Source organism: Piliocolobus tephrosceles, chromosome 10, assembly GCF_002776525.5.
Source record: "Piliocolobus tephrosceles isolate RC106 chromosome 10, ASM277652v3, whole genome shotgun sequence".
NCBI lineage: Eukaryota > Metazoa > Chordata > Mammalia > Primates > Cercopithecidae > Piliocolobus > Piliocolobus tephrosceles.
The window spans coordinates 127,536,426-127,555,500 of record NC_045443.1 but is presented as its reverse complement, the minus strand read 5'-3'; the positions used below and the strand labels follow the sequence as shown (position 1 = coordinate 127,555,500).

Sequence of the window (19,075 nt, the reverse complement as noted above, 5' to 3'; positions counted from 1 at the left end):
AGAATATATTCCCAGGGGACACAGAAGAAGCAGGTGGAGAGAAAGAAAACCACAAACAAATACTGGGGAGGAATCACAAAGAGAGAAAAAGCAAGAAATATTGTTACAAAACTAGGGGATCACAGCCTCAGGAAGAAACAAGTAGACAGTGTTAAAGTTATAGAAAAATAAGACAAATGAGAAATTAAACACGTCCTTGAGGTGTACAATTAGCAGGTCACTTGCAACACTGTTGGAAATGGTTTCCATAGACTAATGGGAAAAAGATAAATTGCACTGGGCTTAAGAGTGAAAAGTCTATTTAGAATTGGCAGATGAGAGACATTTTCAACAGAAAACTCAGATCTGACGATGGAGGACAAACAATTATTTGTACTCTATGGCCAATTAATGAGTAAGGCTTCTACTCTTCAGAAGATTTAACATGAGCCAGACTTACAGACGAATGACAAAATTAATAATCAAAATTTAATGTCCATTGTAGTTGAAACTGCAACTACAAAGCCAGTGGAATGTCAATGCCCTTTCAAAGAGGCCTATTACTGATGCAAAATGATACCACTTATGCATGTGATTAGTATAATAAAAGAGAGAGAATATTCTTGAATAACTGTTAGGAACCGGAAACTTTATATCGTCTCCAGTTTAATTCATTCTTGTAACTCCAGGCTGCACTTGTCCCCAAGAACAAACAAAAGCATAAACGTTGATGCTCAAATTACATCGCGTTAGTTCTTCTCTTACTTGCTGCTGCCTCTTTCCCTAGGACTCATCTCTTGGGTAGGCCTGGGGAAGACACTGCGCTGTTTGCCATCCCATGATGGAGTCTTGTTTCTAGTGGCTTGAGCAAAGTGGTAATTCACTGGCTCACATTGAAGACCTGCTTCGAGAGCAGGTACAGACTCGGTGTCAAGAACAGGAATCAAGCCCTCAGATTCTCAGGGTTTGCTCCCCTTTCCCCATGAAATGTTGACTTCATCTCTGGGCTATGCATTTGATCGGGTGGGGGCCTAGTTACTGGTGCCTCTAGACCTTACATCCTTTCAGCCTTTCCCCAGGGAGAAAGAAAGGCTTCTGTCTCCATGTTCTAGTTTGAAAAGTATCAGGGAAAGACTCTGCTTGGCCCTCCCGAGTTACACCTCCACTCCCTGGACCAGCCACTGTTGCCCAGGGCAGGCGATGACCTCATTGGCTAGGTCCAGTGTGGGCCACATGCCCAGTCCCACAGCAGGGGCAGCCAATTATGGGACAATCAGCAAGGAGGTGCTGGGAGGATACACCTGCTAAAATCCACTGCAGTCCATTCCCTACTTCTACCATCAGAGGCTGCACAGAAAACATTCCTGGCCAGCTTCACCTCACTGTGCAAATCAACCCACGAATATAAATGCTTGTGTCTCATACACCCCATTAACCCCAAAATACCTCCTGGCTAAAGGTTCAGGAGCCACATTCCCACCCTCAAGTTCTGTTTGCAGGTACAGAAACTGAGGCTTGGATCATATCTCCTCTAATAAAGGCAGAGATTTGAACCATCTGGATGAGTTAGGCCCCTCTGCCCCTCACATTACACCTTGCAAGTTTTGGGGGCTTTCAGCATTTGAATTGGGAGAGGTGAAATTCAGCAGGCACTCACAGAATTCTGGTTTATTATCCCATTTATCCGGAGTTGGAGTCAACAGTCCTGAGCCTCCATCTCCACTTGGAGATCAGAACGCAAGGCTGTGTCTGAAGTATGCAGAACCCAAAGCCCGGGCAGAGCTGCAGGATGAGCTGGACACTGGGGTCAGGAGACCTGCTTCTGGGCCTGGCTTTGCCATGGTGCAAACCTGTGGCCTTGACCTGACATTAAAATGTTTGTATCTTGGTTTCTTCATCTGCAGAATGAACAGGTGTCCCTAAGACTTTTCAGGGTTTCTATTGTGGGACATGGTTGACTACCCTTGGGCACACCAAGACTCTGCTCCTGGTAGCTCAGGCACATACAGGACTTTGTTACTGGATGCCCATAAACCATCTTTTCCCATAACCACATCATGGTTCTTCCCAGTGAAGCTGCTCTCCCTACCCATGGTACGTGTGGTGTGGTGGGTTAATGCCCGTGACTTAAATCTAATCCAACCGGATGATTCCAAAACTCTGGTCTCAAGGACTGATTAAGCAATGGGACTATGGTCTTTCCTATTTAGGGTGAAGAGAGTCAGCCTGATCTGACTTAATGGCATAAAAAAACCTTTTTTCAATGATCGCATATTTTGTGGGTCAGAAATTCACAATGTAGGGATGGGCTGTTTCCCCTCCACATTGACTGGGGCCATGATTGGGAAGACTTGAAAGCAGGGGTAACCAGTTGGCTGGTGCCTGCGGTTTCTGAAGGCTCAGGTACTCACCTGTTTGGGGCTGCAGCCAGGAATCATTTCTTATTCATTTTAGCATCAGTCCATATAGTCTTGTCTTTCCTCACCCAGCATGAAGGCAGAGCTACCTGGGGAAGCACGCTTTGGAGGAGGAAAAGGAAGGGGGCACCTTCGCTGGTCTTGGAAGGGAACAAGGGGGACCTCTATCTTTAGCTCCAGAGTTACTTGGAGCTAAAGGCTCCAAGCTAAAGTGACAGGGCTGGCGTCCAGCTGGTCAGGAACGGGCACCCCCTCCCTGCCCATGTGAGCAGCCGCTTTTCCTGCTGCTGCATGTGTTACATAAACGCCCCAGCAACACCACTGAAAATGGTAAGTCTGACACTCAGTTTGAACTCAGAGGTGCAACAACTCAAGTACAAAACCTGAAAATGTCGCACCACAGACTGGTCTAGATCCCAGTCAGCGTTTTTTCCCAACTGTGTACACTGCAAAGAAAAATCAACAAACAGAACTTAGACCTGCAGACTCCTCATCGTGGAAATTTTGCAATTGCATAAAGGTGTGTGTGTGTGTGTGTGTGTGTGTGTGTTTTAACTTTCCAAGCCTTGGAGGTTTTTAATGCAGAACAGCAAAACTTTAGCCAAAAGATCAAAGTTCTTATTTTCAAACGCCAGGATGAGTAAAGTTGATTTACAGGAATTGTTCCTCTTCTTGTTCATTGACGTTTTCGGAGATCGAATGTCAGCATAAAACCAGAAAGACTTTCACTGAGGAGTTCGAGCCCCGTGGAGACAATTTAACATCATGCTAAGAAAATCTGTGCCTGGCCTCGACCCTGCAGAAACCCAATAAGTTATGTGATAGCCAAATAGAAAACTGAAAAGGAAAAACAAAACATTTTGAAAAACACATGACTATTTCTGTAGAAAACGGTAACTATCAATAGCTTTCTTTTTGAAGGCTAACTAGATGCTGGGTGCCATGCAGGTGTTTTCTATGATATCTTCAGTTAATTGTATAACAGCCCAACGACTTAGGTGAAGGTGTAGTTTACGTTTTTTAAGATAAGGAAACTAGAGCTCAGAGAGGGGAAGTAACTCGGCAAAGTCACATAGCTGTGAATTCTATCCCCAGCAGGGGCTCCACTCCAACCACCCTGCAGCACTGCCTCAAAATGGCATTGAGTGGGGAGGCTGAGGCAGTCAGATCACCAGAGGTCAGGAGTTTGAGACCAGCCTGGCCAACATGGCAAAACCCCGTCTCTACTAAAAATACAAAAATTAGCTGGGCATGGTGGCACATGCCTGTAGTCCCAGCTACTCAGGAGACTGAGACAGGACAATCACTTTAGCCCAGAAGGCAGAGGTTGCAGTGAGCCAAGACTGTACGACTGTGCTCCAGCCTGGGTGACTGAGCGGGACTCGATCTCAAAAAAAAAAAAAAAAAAAAAAATGCATTGAGTGAAAGAAGAACTGGTAAATAATAAGTAACCATGAGTTTCATGGGGACTCCCCCTCCATGGGAAAAAAATACAACCAGGGGCAAGTCATTTGCTTCTCTCAGTCTCAGCTTCCCCATCGGTGAAATGGGTGGTCTGATGAAGTGAACGTCACACTTGCGTTTATTGAATGTTCACTAAGTTGAATGACTGTTCCATCAAAAAACAGTAGGTAAATAGTCTCCTCTTTAGATATGAGGAAGAGCACGTTTCATTTCAGGCTGGGTGATGTAAGGAGGTGGGAGAAGGAAAGCCATTGATTGATGAATTGATTGTAACACTCTTACAGGGGGTCTGCACGATTCTCCAGTATCCTGAGCCATAGAACAGAGCAGTAGATAAAACAGCCAAAGCTATGGCTCTCAGAGAGCTTAGATTCTAGCTCTGGGGGAGTGGGGAGTGAGACATTGAACAAATAGACTATTTAGGTGTTGATTAATGTCATGAAACATAGCACGGGAGAAGATAGAAAGAGATGGGTGTTGCCAAGCAAATGTCAGGTCCAGGGAAGGCATCTGTAGTAAGGTGGTATCGGCCAGGTGTGGTGGCTCACACCTGTAATCTCAGTACTTTGGGAGCCCAATGCAGGTGGATCACTTGAGGTCAGGAGTTTGAGACCAGCCTGGCCAACCTGGTAAAGCCCCGTCTCTACTAAAAATACAAAAATTAGCTAGGCGTGGTGGCGGGTGCCTGTAGTCCCAGCTACTTGGGAGGCTGAGGCAGGAGAATCTCTTGAACCCGGGAGGCGGAAGTTGCAGTGAGCAGAGATAGAACCACTGCACTCCAGCCTTGGGGGTGACAGAGTGAGACTCTGTCTCTAAATAAATAAATAAATAAATAAATAAATAAATAAATAAATAAATAAATAAATAGTGATATACAGCAGAGACCAGAACGACAGGAGAAAAGAGAATCTTGCAGATATCTCATGGAAGGCTGTTCCCAGCAGAGGGAGCAGTCTCTGCAGAGGCGTCTGTCAAGGACAACGCTGGTGTCGGGTGGAGGAGGAGCCTGGCTGACTGAAACAGGAGGCAGCTCATGCACAGCCTTGCCGGGCATTGCAGGGACTTCAGCTTTGCACTGAGAGGGCTGGGAGCAAGGGGACAGTTTTGAGTAAGAGTAAGATAAGATCTGACTTATATTTCTCCAGTATTTCTTAAGGCAGGATGGAAGCAGGGGCCCAGCAAGGAGGTTGAGTTAGAGGAGAGATGACAGATGAGAGATGATCTTTTGGTAATGAGAGGATAACTCAGTCTAGATCAGTTTAAGCAAAAAGTGGCATTTATGGGCCAGACGCTTTGGCTCGTGCCTGTAATCCCAGCACTTTGGGATCCCAATGCAGGTGGATCACTTGAGGTCAGGAGTTTCAGACCAGCCTGGACAACTTGGTTAACCCCGTCTCTATTAAAAATACAAAAAAATTAGCTGGGTGTGGTGGAGTGCGCCTGTAATCCCAGCTACTCAGGAGGCTGAGACAGGAAAATCACTTGAACCCAGGAGGCGGAGGTTGCAGTGAGCTGAGATGGCACCACTGCACTCCAGCCTGGACGACAGAGTGAGACTTCAGCTCAAAAACAAAAAAAAAAAAGTGTGGTTTATGTGGAAACTGAAGTGCTTCATGGAACATGAGTGATGATGAGAACTAGGCACTACAATGGCAGCCAAACTTTCTCTGTCTCTTAAATATCCTTCTTCATGTGCTTCTTCCTCTAGTTCTCCACGCTGGGGCAGGAAATTTGAGCAGCAACGTCCCTGTTCCACATCATATATTCCAGATATCCAAAGTGAAATTCTCACTCCTCCCAGGTTCAGAGGTCCTCAGACAGTGCTGTACTTGGTCCAGTTTAGCTGCCACCTCTAGATTAATCTTCAGCTACTGCACCGTCTTGCGTTTGAAACACAGTGGGTTTCATCCAGCACGAGGAGGTAGATGATCTGAGCATCTGCCATTTATTAATAGGCATCCACTCAAGGTGGGCACATATGTGATCAACACTAGTTTTGCTAGCAAAGAATGTTTAGCTAAATTGTCATTTTTTGAAGGCTAATTTTAGAAAGTATTTTGAAATATCTGATAAATACATATGTTTTAAGCACAGATTTTTCAGAATGGATTTTATAGAAGTTATTTCCAAAGTGGTCCCAGTTCAGGAATGCCAGATTAAAAAGAAAAGAAAAGAGAAGAGAAAAACAAACCTAAACATCTTGGAGTTTAGTTCACTTGAAGCAGTCCCTGAAAAACAGCCGCAGACATTCATGAATAGCCATTTTCAGATCACACTGAAAATAATGACAAGGAGGGGCCAGTTTTGGCAATGAGAGGTGTTTTCTTGTTAGATTTTTTTTTTTTTTTTTGAGACAGGGTCTCATTCTGTCACTCAGGATGCAGTGTAGTAAATCATTGTTCACTGCAACCTTGAACTACTGGGCTCAAGCAATCCTTCTGCCTCAGCCTCTCAAGTAGCTTGGACTACAGGAATGTACCACCACACACAGCTACTTTTGCTTATTATTATTATTATTATTATTATTATTATTGTTTTAGACATGGGGTCTCACTATGTTGGCTAGGCTGGTCTTGAACTCTTGGACTCAAGTGATCCACCTGCCTCGGCCTCCACAGTAGCCAGGACTGCAGGCGTGTGCCACCACACCCAGATAGTTTTCCTTACTGCTTTTGTGGAGATAGGGTCTCACTAGGTTGTCCAGGCTGGTCTTAACATCCTGGCCTCAAGCAATTCTCCCACTTTCTCTCTCCATCCCAAAGTGCTGGGATGACAGGTATGGCCACTGTGCCTGGCTGGATTTTTATTTTCTAAATTATTGTATCCTTATGGCAGTGTTTTTAAAAGCCAACACTAACTGTGTCTATGACTTTCCTCTTTCTTTTTCTTTTTTTCCCTCAGATCTAATGTGAGAAGATTGTATTAGGTGATGGCTGGGATGCTCCAACCCTAAGATTCTCCACAATACTGACATGATTCCGAACTTCCTACAAACCCTCTTGTCTCTAACTCACAGGCAAAACCACGTTCTTCCAGGGCAAGATGCAGCATGCTCCCTGACCCACACTTCCTTCCTTCCTTCCTTCCTTCCTTCCCTCTCTCCCTCCCTCCTTCCCTTCTCTCCATCCCTCCCTTCCTTCCTTCCTTCCTTCCCTCTTTCTTTCCTTCCTTCCTTCTTTCCTTCCTTCCTTCCTCCCTCCCTCCTTCCCTTCCCTCCATCCCTCCCTTCCTCCCTTCCTTGCTTCTTCTTCTCTCTCTCTCTTTTTCTTTTTTCTTATGCCACACTGAAGGAACCAGCATTTTTGCTTTTCTTTGAGTGACTCATTGTATCTTGGAGAGCCGTTGCTATAAACGATGTGTCCCCAGAATTCATCTGTGGGAATCTTAAGCCCCAGTGTGATGGTGTAAGGAAGATGGGGCTTTGGGAGGTGATTAGGTCAGGAGAGCAGAGGTCTGGGAGTCCCCAGCTTCTCCTCCCTCACCGTGTGAGGTTATGGCAAGGAGAAGGTGCCATCGACGGCCAGGAAGCAGGTCCTCCCCAGCCACCGCATCTTCTGGCACTTTGATCTTGGACTTCTAGGCTCCAGAAGTGAGAAAATTAAGGTCTGTGTTTTTTTTTTAAGCCGTCCAGCCATGGTATTTTTGTTATAGAAGCCTGAGCAGCCTAAGACAGTAGGGTGGTGATGAAGGACAAGGAAAAAGTGGAGGATCCTGCTGGCAGCCTCTTACTTGGAAATGATTCATTTGAACAACCAACATCATAAAACCTCAGTGCTGGCTGGCTGGAGCCACTCGACAGTGATCAGCTGTTTGGCAGATTTTAGAGAATGACTAAAGTTCGACTCGAGTAAGAATGCATATGATATAAATTCTCATGTTTCAATTTTTAAATCAATTGCAAGATACTTTAATCTACATTGTAGGCAGCATGGAGGGTGAAAGGTAATAGCTGTGGACACCGAATTGCAGGATTTCCTGAATGAAAGCGTGGGAGCTTGGCCATGTTACTTATTAACTTGAGATAATAAGAATCACTGTCAGTTTTAAAAAATATAATGTGACTCATGAAAACATGACAACGTGTGCATGTTGGGTGTAAAGGGAGAAGTCAACGCGTTTGTTCCTGGAGGAAGAACTAGTTGTCCTGAGCTGCCACCTCTGGAGCACTAGGGGTCACTGCAGGCCCACCGATGCCATGAGCAGGGTGCCCGTGTGCACCACGTTTGCCAGCTGCGTGTCTGTCCCACCGCCGGGCACGACCGCTCTCCCTGGCTGTGCACAAGAAAATGTTCGAGGGTCCAATCTCCAGATGCCCCCTCTCAACCTCTTTGACCTGTTAAAACAATAATCTAGTGTCAAATACCATCTATGTGGTGTCACATATTCAACGATTGGGGGTAATTTAAAATTATCTTGTAAGCCAAATACAGAAGAGTACCCTCCTGCTGCTGCGTTTATTTCCAGACTCAGAGAGCTCACTATTGTCCTCAGTCACTTTTTTCGAGACTGGAATCTCTCCTGTGATGAGTCAAACATTCGTTGACAAAGAACTGGTCATATTCCATCCCAAGGGAGTAATCCCCAGTGAATCCATTTCAACACCGAGCCCACGCAGGCTTTCTGACAAAATCAAACACTGGTATGTAAGAATTGTTAGACACAGGCCAGGCGCGGCGGTTCATGCCTGCAATCCCAGTACTTCGGGAGGCTGAGGCAAGCAGTTCACTTGAGGTCAGGAGTTCGAGACCAGCCTGGCCAAGATGGTGAAACCCCGTCTCTACTAAAAATACAAAAATTAGCTGGGTGTGGTGGTGGGCACCTGTAGTCCCAGCTACTGGGGAACCTAAGGCAGGAGAATCGCTTGAACCCGGGAGGCAGAGGTTGCAGTGAGCTGAGATCACACCACTGCATTCCAACCTGGGTGACAGAGCGAGACTCCGAATAAAAAATAATAACAATAATAATAAAAAGATTGTTAGAGGCAGTCTTCATAAAGACGTATGTGCTATGTGGAGGTGGGGTCTCTTTGTTCCGACTTGGACTGGCTCATCTGTGGGGAGGGAAGACGACAAAAGTGGCCCTTTCCTCTTCTACCATGGAAATCTCACACGAAGAAAGGCATACCGCTCAGCGAAGTTAGTTTTCACAAAGAAATTGGAGTGAACATCAAGTTAATTACTTGGGGAACTTAGGGGCTTTTATTAAGAGAAAAAATTGAGTTAGTCTAAACCAGAAGTAGCCACAACCCTGTTATTTCAATTCATGTACTCACTCCCCAAAGCACCCTTTAATAACGTCTAAATTGGGCCATTGACAGTATCCTCAGACTTCAGCTTTGAAGCTGGTGTATACATTGACAAGCAGCAACCTCTTGCATGTTTACGTTCTCTTTGATGTGGGCAAACTCACCAAATTGCTGGATAAACCCTTTCCCTTGTTGGCCACTAAGAGCTCCTCCAGGGCGGGATTAACTCCCTGTGTATCCATTTCATAGACAGTTTTTCATGTTCCTATTTGGTGCAGTAGCAGAGGGGCTATTTTCTTCTTCTTCTTCTTCTTTTTTTTTTTTTTGAGATGGAGTCTTGCTCTGTCGCCCAGGCTGGAGTGCAGTGGCCGGAATCTCAGCTCACTGCAAGCTCCGCCTCCCGGGTTCACGCCATTCTCCTGCCTCAGCCTCTCAGCCTCCGAGTAGCTGGGACTACAGGCACCCGCCACCTCGCCCGGCTAGTTTTTTGTATTTTTAGTAGAGACGGGGTTTTACCGTGTTAGCCAGGATGCTCTCGATCTCCTGACCTCGTGATCCACCCGTCTCGGCCTACCAAAGTGCTGGGATTACAGGCTTGAGCCACCGCGCCCGGCCTATTTTCTTCAATAATAATCGTGGGATGTGTAGGTCTGATCTGAAGATCTCTGCAATGGGTTAATTGATTCCCTGACAAAGGCCTCTGTAATCTAAGAGCCCAGCCCTTCAAGTCCATTAGACACATTGATTTTAAGTGGACAAAAGAAATCAAATCATTTGGATGCTTAGTTCCGAGAAGTACATTGATCTTTTTGACACATGTCAAATGGACTCATTACCGGCTCGTGCTGCAGGCCACATCGATGCCAGTTTTCTCTTTTGTTTGAGGTCAAGTCCACTTGGAGGGATGGGCAGGGACTGAGTCTGCTCCTGGGGAGGCCGATCTCTGGTGGGGCCCCCCCTCTTCCTTCTTATGGGGTGCTGTTAGCCGAGCCCCACAAAGGGAAGGCCCACACCCTGCAAGTGGGCGGCAGAGTGCCAGCTCTCAGTGATCACAGAGGGAGGCACCCTCAACAGAGCTCACAGCTGCCCACACAAACCACGTGCTGGCAGATGGATTTCCAAGTCTGGCCTGGACCTCAGTGTCAGCCAACCCCACCACCTCATTCTCTCCACCCTAGCAAACACCACCAGCCCGGGACAGGGCATGTTCTGAAACGGCAGGGTTGGGACTTGCTAGATGTGAAGTTAATACAGGTGTTCTTGAGAAAAGAAGAGAGAGACCAAAAATCAGAGTAGAAAGTAGACACAGGTTCAGCATTCCAGGGGCCAGTACACCCTCATAGCTCTGAATGCCGACAGGATGGCCCGGCATGTTGCCCTGTCTCTGAGCTGTGCAGCTCTTGTCCCCCCAGCCTCCCTGGACTGGGCCTGCGATTGTTCCTGCAGCCACGTGCCTGGCACAGGCAGAGGCCTCTGGATTTGGCCCAGTGGGAGGCAGAACAGGGGCCCCGTGGAAGGGATGGGAGTCTGGCATGCTACATTTTACCAGACGCACCTGTGCCTAGCCCCTGCCTCTGTGGCACTATTGGAACGTCAAGAGATCTTTCGAAAATGTGAATGGGCTCCTACAACCTCCCCGCTTGAAGCTTCACTCTGGCTTCCTGAGTCCCAGCGAGGCCCCTGCATCCTCTGTCTCCTGCAGCTCCCCTGCACCTCCTCTCCCACCATGCTCTCCCTGGCTCACTAAGCTTCAGCCACATGGGGCTTTTTGCTCCTCCATCCTTTGCGATGCCTCATGGCCTTTGCACCTGCTGTCCCTGCCACCAGACAGTTGTATGACCCAGATCTGCACTCTGAGGATCCTTCTCATGAGAGAGATCGTGCTGCTCCGAGAAGCCTTTCCCGACCTCTCCAAAGGGCAGGGAATTATGCTGCCTGAGTTCTTCACAGGTTCTTCCTGAAAGGATCTTGTTCTTCGGTGTGCTCGTTTCCTATCTGTCCCCATGGGAATAAAATTTCATCATGGGCTTGTTCACTATGAAGGCTCCAGGGCCTGGCCAGCAGTACACCCTGAATAAATATGCGTTGAATGGAAGGAGGAATCCATATAAAACCCACTCCTCAGAGTGTCCCAGCCCAGGAAGACCCTCTCTTGGAACTGATGATACTTGTTCTCTGCAATATTCTTTAAAGACCCCAAGAGATCAAATGCCAGCTCTCTGAGGGCATCCTTTGCCTTATTCCTGGTGCCTGGTGGAGGGGACAGAACACCTCATGTGTTCCTTAGCTGGTGGTGGTTGCTGGTTCCTCCCTCCTTTGGACTCTCTTCATATTGTAAAATGAGCCAAAGCTTTGTCATAGTCTCAGGAGCTGATAGATGTGTTTCCTTGTATCCCACTCCTGCTTCTGTTGGCAGTGATGAGATCAATACGCCCCGTATTGCCGGGAATGGTTCATTCTAACAAACAAAACCCTGAACCTCCATGACTTAACACCATGCCGTCTTATTTCTTGCTCACCCAAAATTCCATGTAAAAGAAGTGGCATTCCACATTTCAGGAACCAGACTCATTCCATCTTGCAACTCTGCCATTGCTGAAGGCTTGGGGGGTTCTCCCTTGAATTTCTGCATTCAACTTGAAAAGGCGGGAAGAGACTTTGGGGGTTTCACAGGCTCCCAAACGCTCCCCCTGAAAGGGAGGCAATCCCTTCCTCCCAGATTCTTTTGGACATAACCGTAGCCACAGTTAACCTTACGAAGGCGAGGGCATGTGGTCTGGCTGTGTCTCCAACAGACAGAGGAAGCAGGGGTGAGGGAACATGCTTCTGTCACAGGCTCCAATGCATAGATGCATGCAGAATCCAGGCAGTCTTTTCAACAAAGGGTTTCCTGCAGATGCAGCCTTGCAGCTTCTCCTTGACCTCACCCCTGACCGAGAAACACTCAGGGACTAATCAGGTTAGAGGTACAAAGACATAATTAGTGCCAAGAAGTCCAGCATGTGACTTCAAAGAAGACTATTCAAGGCCTGCTGACCTTTCTGTATTGATCCATAAATCAGTAACTTATGGCAAATGCAGCACCATCCTATTGGTCCTTGCAGAAGAGGCTGCTCTGCAAGGTTCACCTGAGAGTTACCTGGTGAAGACACGGGTCACCTGGGGAGTGCGAATATTTTGACTTTTTAACATCTGCTTGTGGAGCTCCGGGAAGAGATGAGAAAGGGGGAAGGACAGAGAGGGGAGAGTAAAAGTAGGTCTGAATTTTAGTATGGTTAACCTGGAAGAACCTAGAAGTTTGATGTTTCATACAATAAAAATCTATTTCTCCTATCATACTTCTTAATGTGATTGGTGGGGGACTTTGCTCTCCCATTGACTTGCTGGGCTGCTGGCTGGGAGGCCCACCTTATAGCAGCTGCACCATCTCGAATGGTCCACTCTGCTCCCAGGACAGGGCAGGGCAGGTACAGAGTGAGGAGTCACAGGTGAGCTTTTCACTGCCCCACCAGAGAAATGACCCCCATGACCTCTGCTCACATTTAGTTGGTCAACTGCAAGGGGTGAGAAGTGTAGTCATCCATGTGCTGGGAAGGAGAGAATGACAGGTCTTGGCGAACACGCACTGTCCTCAAAGGCACAGCATGGATTCCGCAGAGGTGCTCCTTCTAGAAGGATGATCTCTTGCTGGCCTTACCAGGAAGGGTGTGCAACGTTCCCAGTACTTACAGTGCACTCAGCATCAGAAGGCTTTCCCCACTCTTGAAAGAGACAATTGATTGGACCAGGCCTTTCTATTTCCCAGCCATTTCACGAATTTTGGAGAATTGGGAAGAAAGGGAGTTTCAAGAAGTTTCTTTGGCATCTTCAGGAGGGATTGATCTGGTGGCTGTCGCTTCACGCCAAGGTTTCCCAAACTTCATTTCTCACCGTCTTCCTGAGTATTGTCACAGAGAGAGAACATGGTGCCTGCACCCGTTTCAGTAGAGACTGCTAAATCCATTACTCATTTCCCATCTTCATAAACATACATAACTTGATATTTTTTAAACAAAATGCATCACCAAGTAAAAGGAGAGTGAGAAAACAAAAATAATAATCAAAATAAAAACAAATCGATGTTAATAACTTGAGCTAGATGTTGTCATTGTGCAGAAGCAGCTTCCCTTTTTGTTTACAAAACATTTGCAATTACTAAGAGGTTGTTTCAGAGTAGCTCAGGCCTGAACCTTTCTCCTGGATGCAATCAGAAGGATTGGAAGAGAATGGCTTCAGTTTTACAGGATGCCCCATCTTTACAGGGCCTGCCAGCATCCTCTCATCCACCAGTGGCATAACCCCGGCAGTACTTGAATTCCAGCTGCTTTCTGCCTTTATCAACCCTCAAACAAAGTTGGCATTTCTCAAAAACTGCTACAGGGAATGTTTTTGTTTTATTGAAAAACAACAACAAAAACTGATTAGTGTAAAAGCCTTATCCACACAGCATGAACAATTAGTGCAATTTAATTACCGACAAAATTAGGCTTACAAATTGATTTATGGCCCCGCAGATGAAACACATATTCTTGGAGGAAAGCAGATTTCTTACAACTAACTTGAGAGAGACAAGGTGGGAAGTTGTCCCGGGGCAGGGGCTGGAGTTAGGGACCTATGAGCCCTCAGCATCCATCTCCAAGTCTTTCTAAGTTTTGCTTCCCCACAATTAGCTGTGCCAATTAACCAAAGAAGATTAGATGTACCAGGGAGAATGGCATACTGGAGAGAGAAAAAGTAAGAAGCCATTCTTGCATCTTATTTTAGCCAGTGATTAGGTATCTGAAGTTGCAGCTTCCCAAAAAAGCTTCCATATCAAAGAGTCGAAAAAACTTTTGTTTAGCCAACTACGCATAATGAAGAAAACGTTTAACATTTTAGGCAGCAGCTGGAACTTGACAGTCACCTTTTGTCTTCACACTACAGATACAGAAACCTTTTGCAATGGCAAAAAGTTATTTGATGATTGCAATTCAGGGGAATAATTCAATTTGATTTAGAAAAACATGATTGTTTTTAATGAAGAACAGGGATCACTTGTTTCTAGTCAATATGTTTGAGAAACGTTTTACAAATAGACTCAGTGTCACAAATAGATGATTTACAGATAGACTCAGACGAACTGTAGCGTTAAGGATGGAACCTGGATTATGCATTCCGTGCGGGCGTCAATTTTGACACTCAGAGACCAGGTGAAGGTGTCCAAGAGATGAAAGCTCAGCTCTCTCATCACCCAGGTGAAGGAGAAAGGGGACCAGTGGTTCCAGCAGGTGTTCCACAGGCCGGCAGGATCAGCATCGCCTGAAACTTTTGAGAAATGGAGATCTGAAGTCCCACCTTGACCTGCCGAGTTAGCTCTGGGCGGGGGGCCCCAGCAACCCAGGTCTAACAAATGTTCCCATGACTCTCCAGCTGGTTCAAACTTCAGAAACAGTGAAAGAGACAATCTCTTAGGGTCTTTGCAGCATTGACTGTTAGGAATTTTATAGGTGAGCAATACAAACAGAAAAGGCAACAAGTTTAAGAAACAAACAAAAGATATTCAGATAAGCAGATATAGAATAAAAGAAAAGAGCGCATCTCAAAGGGCATGAACCCAGAAAGACAATCTTCTATAGAACAGCAGTTGCTTTTTTGATCTTCCTTGAAACTTTGAAAGCTAACAACTCTTAAAGCATTGGTATATTTCTGCAACTACAGGCATACAGGATAAAAAGTCCACTACCCCCCTCAGTCAGATGATAACGATCCATTTTTATCTACTGAGGCGAATTCACCTCGTTAGATTCAGGGGTTGTTGGTTTACAACATTCCTTAAAAATTCTGAATGCTTTTCCTCCCTCTGAGCTTTGATGGGGTTAATTTAAAGGCTCTCGTGGAGCAAAGCAGTCCTTGGTTTAAAATTTACAGGACGGTGCTTAGGGATCTTGATATGGGGATGTCTCAGTTGGAGATTCCGGGAGGTGTGAGTGAGAACCATGTCTTTTATCTTCTCAAAGCAATGTTGTCTTCGAATGGATCCATTTCCTGTTCCCAGTGAGCCCTGGGAGTATACATGAAATGTTTCTAGGGACGCTAACTTGGGGGATCGTTCTGGGACGGGGCTTGAGGCCAGCATGACCTCAGTGTGGCGTGTGACTTCCTCACTCCGATCCCTGGGAGAGGCGCAGGGCGGGGCGAGGGCCCCTCTCCAGCCATCCATGCGCTCTCCCTAGCGAAGAGCCTCAGGTGCCCCCGGGCTGGAGGACCTCCCCTGGGCCTGAGGTTTTGATGACGAGGGGAGGCCGTTGGCCAGCTGGACACCTGTTGGGAGAGTGGGTGGCTCCGTCCTCGGGGTGCCCTAGCGCTGGGAGCCCTCGCCCGCCGCCACCGCGCGTCCGCACTCGCAGGGAGGGTGGCAGGGAGGCTGGGCGTGGGGTGGCCGGGGGAGGTGGGATTTACTTTGCGGATTGGGGCTCACAGCTGTCACTCCGAAAGGGTGGGGCTTTTTAAAAGCAGACAAATTTTTAAGGCGAAATCCCCAGCCGGCTCCGGGCACCGTGGCGATCGCCTCCGTTCCGTTCCGGATGCGGTCCTTGCGGAGCCGAGCCCCCGCGCCGCCTGGCAGGAGGCAGCTGCGTTGCTCGGCCGCGTCCCCCAGCCGGCGGGCCCTCCTCCGCGCACATCTGGCCCGCCTCCCCCGGGCGCAGGGGGGAGCCCCGCGTCTTCGGAGCCAGCCGTGCGCTCGGCGCGCGTAGAGCCCCGCGAGCCCCAGCCGGGCCCGGGGCCGGGCGGGCCGAGGCGGCGGCCGGGGAGCAGCCGCACCCGCCAAACTTTGGGTGCCGGAGCGCGCGCGCGCCCGAGGCCCGAGGCGCAGCGGCCGGCCCGGGATGGGGGCTGCGGGCCAGGGAGCCCCGGGCCGCCCAGCCAGCCCGGCTACCCGCCTGGGGGGCTCCGCGCCTCCTCTGCCCGCACCCCGGGTGCCGCAGCCCCGCCACCCCGGCGCCGCCCGCGCCAGCGCCCGCTAGCCAGCCCCGGAGTCGCCGGAGCCCTGGGCCTGGAGGTGCCCCTGCCTGGGCCACCGGGGGCCACTCTTCGCTCGGGTAAACAGGAAAGGAAATACCCCTCGTGGATTAAAAAAAAAAAAAATCTGCTGGGGGCGAAGGAGGGAGGTGGGGTTTGCCTGCGCGCGTGTTGGACTCCAGAGAGCAACTCAGGAGCCCGCGCGCAGTCGTAGCCTCCCGGCCCGGCCATGGACTGGCGGGAGGAGGGCGCAGGGCGCCTGGGCTGCTCAGGCCCCTAGCCGGGCGCTCCCTCGCCACCGGCCACGCTCCGGGCCTCTAGGGAACTGAGACGGTCTCTTCTTCGCCTGGACGGCGCCGGGGAGCGGAGGATCTGCGCACCGGGTCTCCGGGATGTGCCCGTCTGAGATGGGGACGCTGTGGTACCACTGGTCGCCTGTGCTCATCAGCCTGGCCGCCCTGTTCTCCAAAGGTGAGGACGCCGCGGCCGCCTGGGCCCGGGAACTAACTTCGCCTGGAGTGAGTGTGTGGGAGTGTGTGGAGGATGGGGGCGGCCGGGAGAGAGGGCTCGTGTGCATGTGTGTGGTGTGCGCGCGTGGGAACGTGCGCTCCTGCAGCAGCCAAGCTCCTCAGACGCCCCTTGGCCGAAGGTGCTTGGCCTGGAGCACTTGGGTTCCAGGTGAGACTGCTACGGAGCCGAAAGGAAAGGAAGGCTGTTTCCTGAAAGCCTTTTCCGTAAAGGGAGGGGGCGGGAGGACTGTTGAGAGGAAAGGTGGCCTCTGGAGGGCTGAGCCGGCTGTCGAGGGAGGGGATTGAGATGACCAGGAAGATTTCTGGCATTTGAGATTGACTTTCCCTGGTGGCACTGACCTATTTGGAAATAATTTTGGAGCACTCCTGTTGTATGGGAATACTATTTTGTGTATTATAAGCTGCCAAAAATATAGCCTGGGGGTAGCTCTGAAGAAGGGGGCTGGGTTTCTCCAGGTCTGCCGCTGTGGAGGTTTGGGCACAGGGTCTGGCTCTCACCCTTCTGTAGGGTGCTGGGAGCAGCGGCCCCGCAGGGTGCACGTGGAGTTTCAGCTACAAGTTGTGACCCGAGTTATCCCAGCGGGGCCCTGACTTGAAGCCCTGTGTCAAGGCAGACGTTCCTCAATGCTGCCTCTTCTCTTCTGCCAGCATCCCTGTCTGTCATGGGAAGAGCAAGTTTGGAAGCTCTGGACAGTCATTCTAACTTGAAGAGAAATGGTGTGATTTGTGCAGGCGATTCTTTCTCATGATTGGCCTGGGCTGTTTGTGTGTGGTTCCCCCACCCGGTGCCCCTTTCCTGCAGATACACACACTGGGAGGAGAGTGAAGCATCTTGGCTGTCTCTAATACGTGCTGCAAGAACACTGGACCCGTATTTTTCTGCAAAGATTTTTGAGATGAGATCGCTCTCAGAAACTTCAAAGCCAATTATCATGCACAAAGTCTTTTAATTACATGAATTGTCTGTTTTCTGAGTTCTTCCAGAATCACTGAGGTTATGTTGCTTTGGATCTGATAATAGATGAAGACAGTTCAAATGCTGAGTTTCTGTGCTGGTTCGATTTAGAAAGAGGAATTTACGTTCACCCTACTTCCCTGTCTTTGAAGTGTGGTTGAGATGGGCTCATGTTTCCTAATTATGAGTGAGAACAGTCCCTGGGATCAGAGCTTTCTAGATTTATAATGTGCACAGGAAACCAAAGAAAAGGTTGATGAATTCAATGAACCTGACTCAGGCAGACGTGAGATTAAAAAAACCAAAATCCACAGCAACAACAGCCCAGCATTTTTTTTTTTTTTTTGGTTGGTTCTCACTTGGTTTTATAATAGGTCTAGACGCCTTTGTGTTTATGCTGCAATAACAAGGTTGTATTAAGAAAGGTACAGAATAGCTTGGGAAATAGGGCCTCACTATCGTGTTTTTTCACTGATTGTTACTGATTTCTTTATTAGACTGAGCAGTGTTGAAGACAATTGTGTTTCCCCTGATACTTGTGAACTTTTTCAACTGGGAACACTGAACATGTCCTTAAATGAGGTACTCTGTGATGTGGAAGCCTCTTTACTAGGTGGCCAAAAATTAACACGTAAAATGTTATGATAAGCTTAGCATATGGCATATTTTGTGTGTTGAACTTAAACAAGTTCAAAAGTGAATCGGTTCTGTGTGGAGACTTTGTAAACAATTAGCAGAGTTTGAGCACATGGTAGATGATTCAGGATTAGTCACAATGTGTCAAAGAACAAGAAAAAAATTAACACCCGTATTAGCAAATTGTATAAAATGGAATTTCATGATGCGGATATGATTTATAAATTCAGGGACAGGGCCGTTCTTTTCCCAATGTATTCGTATAACCTCCCTCTAAGATTCTCTGATCACTTGAAAGTTGTCACCAGCTTGCAATCAAGTATGGACTGTATTTAAAAGGATTTTAATTGGAAGTAAACCCACAAACACACACACACACACACACACACACACACACACACATACCCATACCCCAAAGTGCCTCATTTGTCTGGGGCTGATTGAAAAAGAACATTATCAAGTATTAAATACCTGTTTCCACATAGTATCATGTTTACTGTATTGTCTTTCCAAATAGGAATTTTTGAATGAAACAAAATGCAGATTTTAATACCAGGTTAATATGCTCGAGCCTTACACATTTATATTTCATGAGCAGAAAATGATTAGTCATAGAACAAACCCACCGTCTTGGAGATATTTTTTAAAAACAAATAAAAATAAGATTTTATTGCTTGTACTTCTATGCCCCTAGGACCTAGAAAGTGTGGTATGACACACACAGTTTCCCCAGTAGCCTTGTCTTATGGCCCCTAACTTTTCTGGAGAATGGCCTTAAATGTTTAAGATCTGGCTTTGCTGGTACCTTGAT

General features: G+C 47.8%; 1 protein-coding gene across 1 annotated transcript in view; it reads left to right on the top strand.

The window, feature by feature from the left end:
* Nucleotides 1–15,859: 15,859 nt before the first annotated feature.
* Nucleotides 15,860–19,075, top strand: part of TMEM132D (transmembrane protein 132D) — an 810,921-nt gene continuing 807,705 nt past the window's right edge. Inside the window, exon 1 of the mRNA XM_023187259.3 lies at nt 15,860–16,614. Within this exon, the coding sequence (XP_023043027.1) occupies nt 16,536–16,614 (79 nt within the window). The 5' untranslated portion in view covers nt 15,860–16,535. The remainder of the gene's footprint in view (nt 16,615–19,075) is intronic.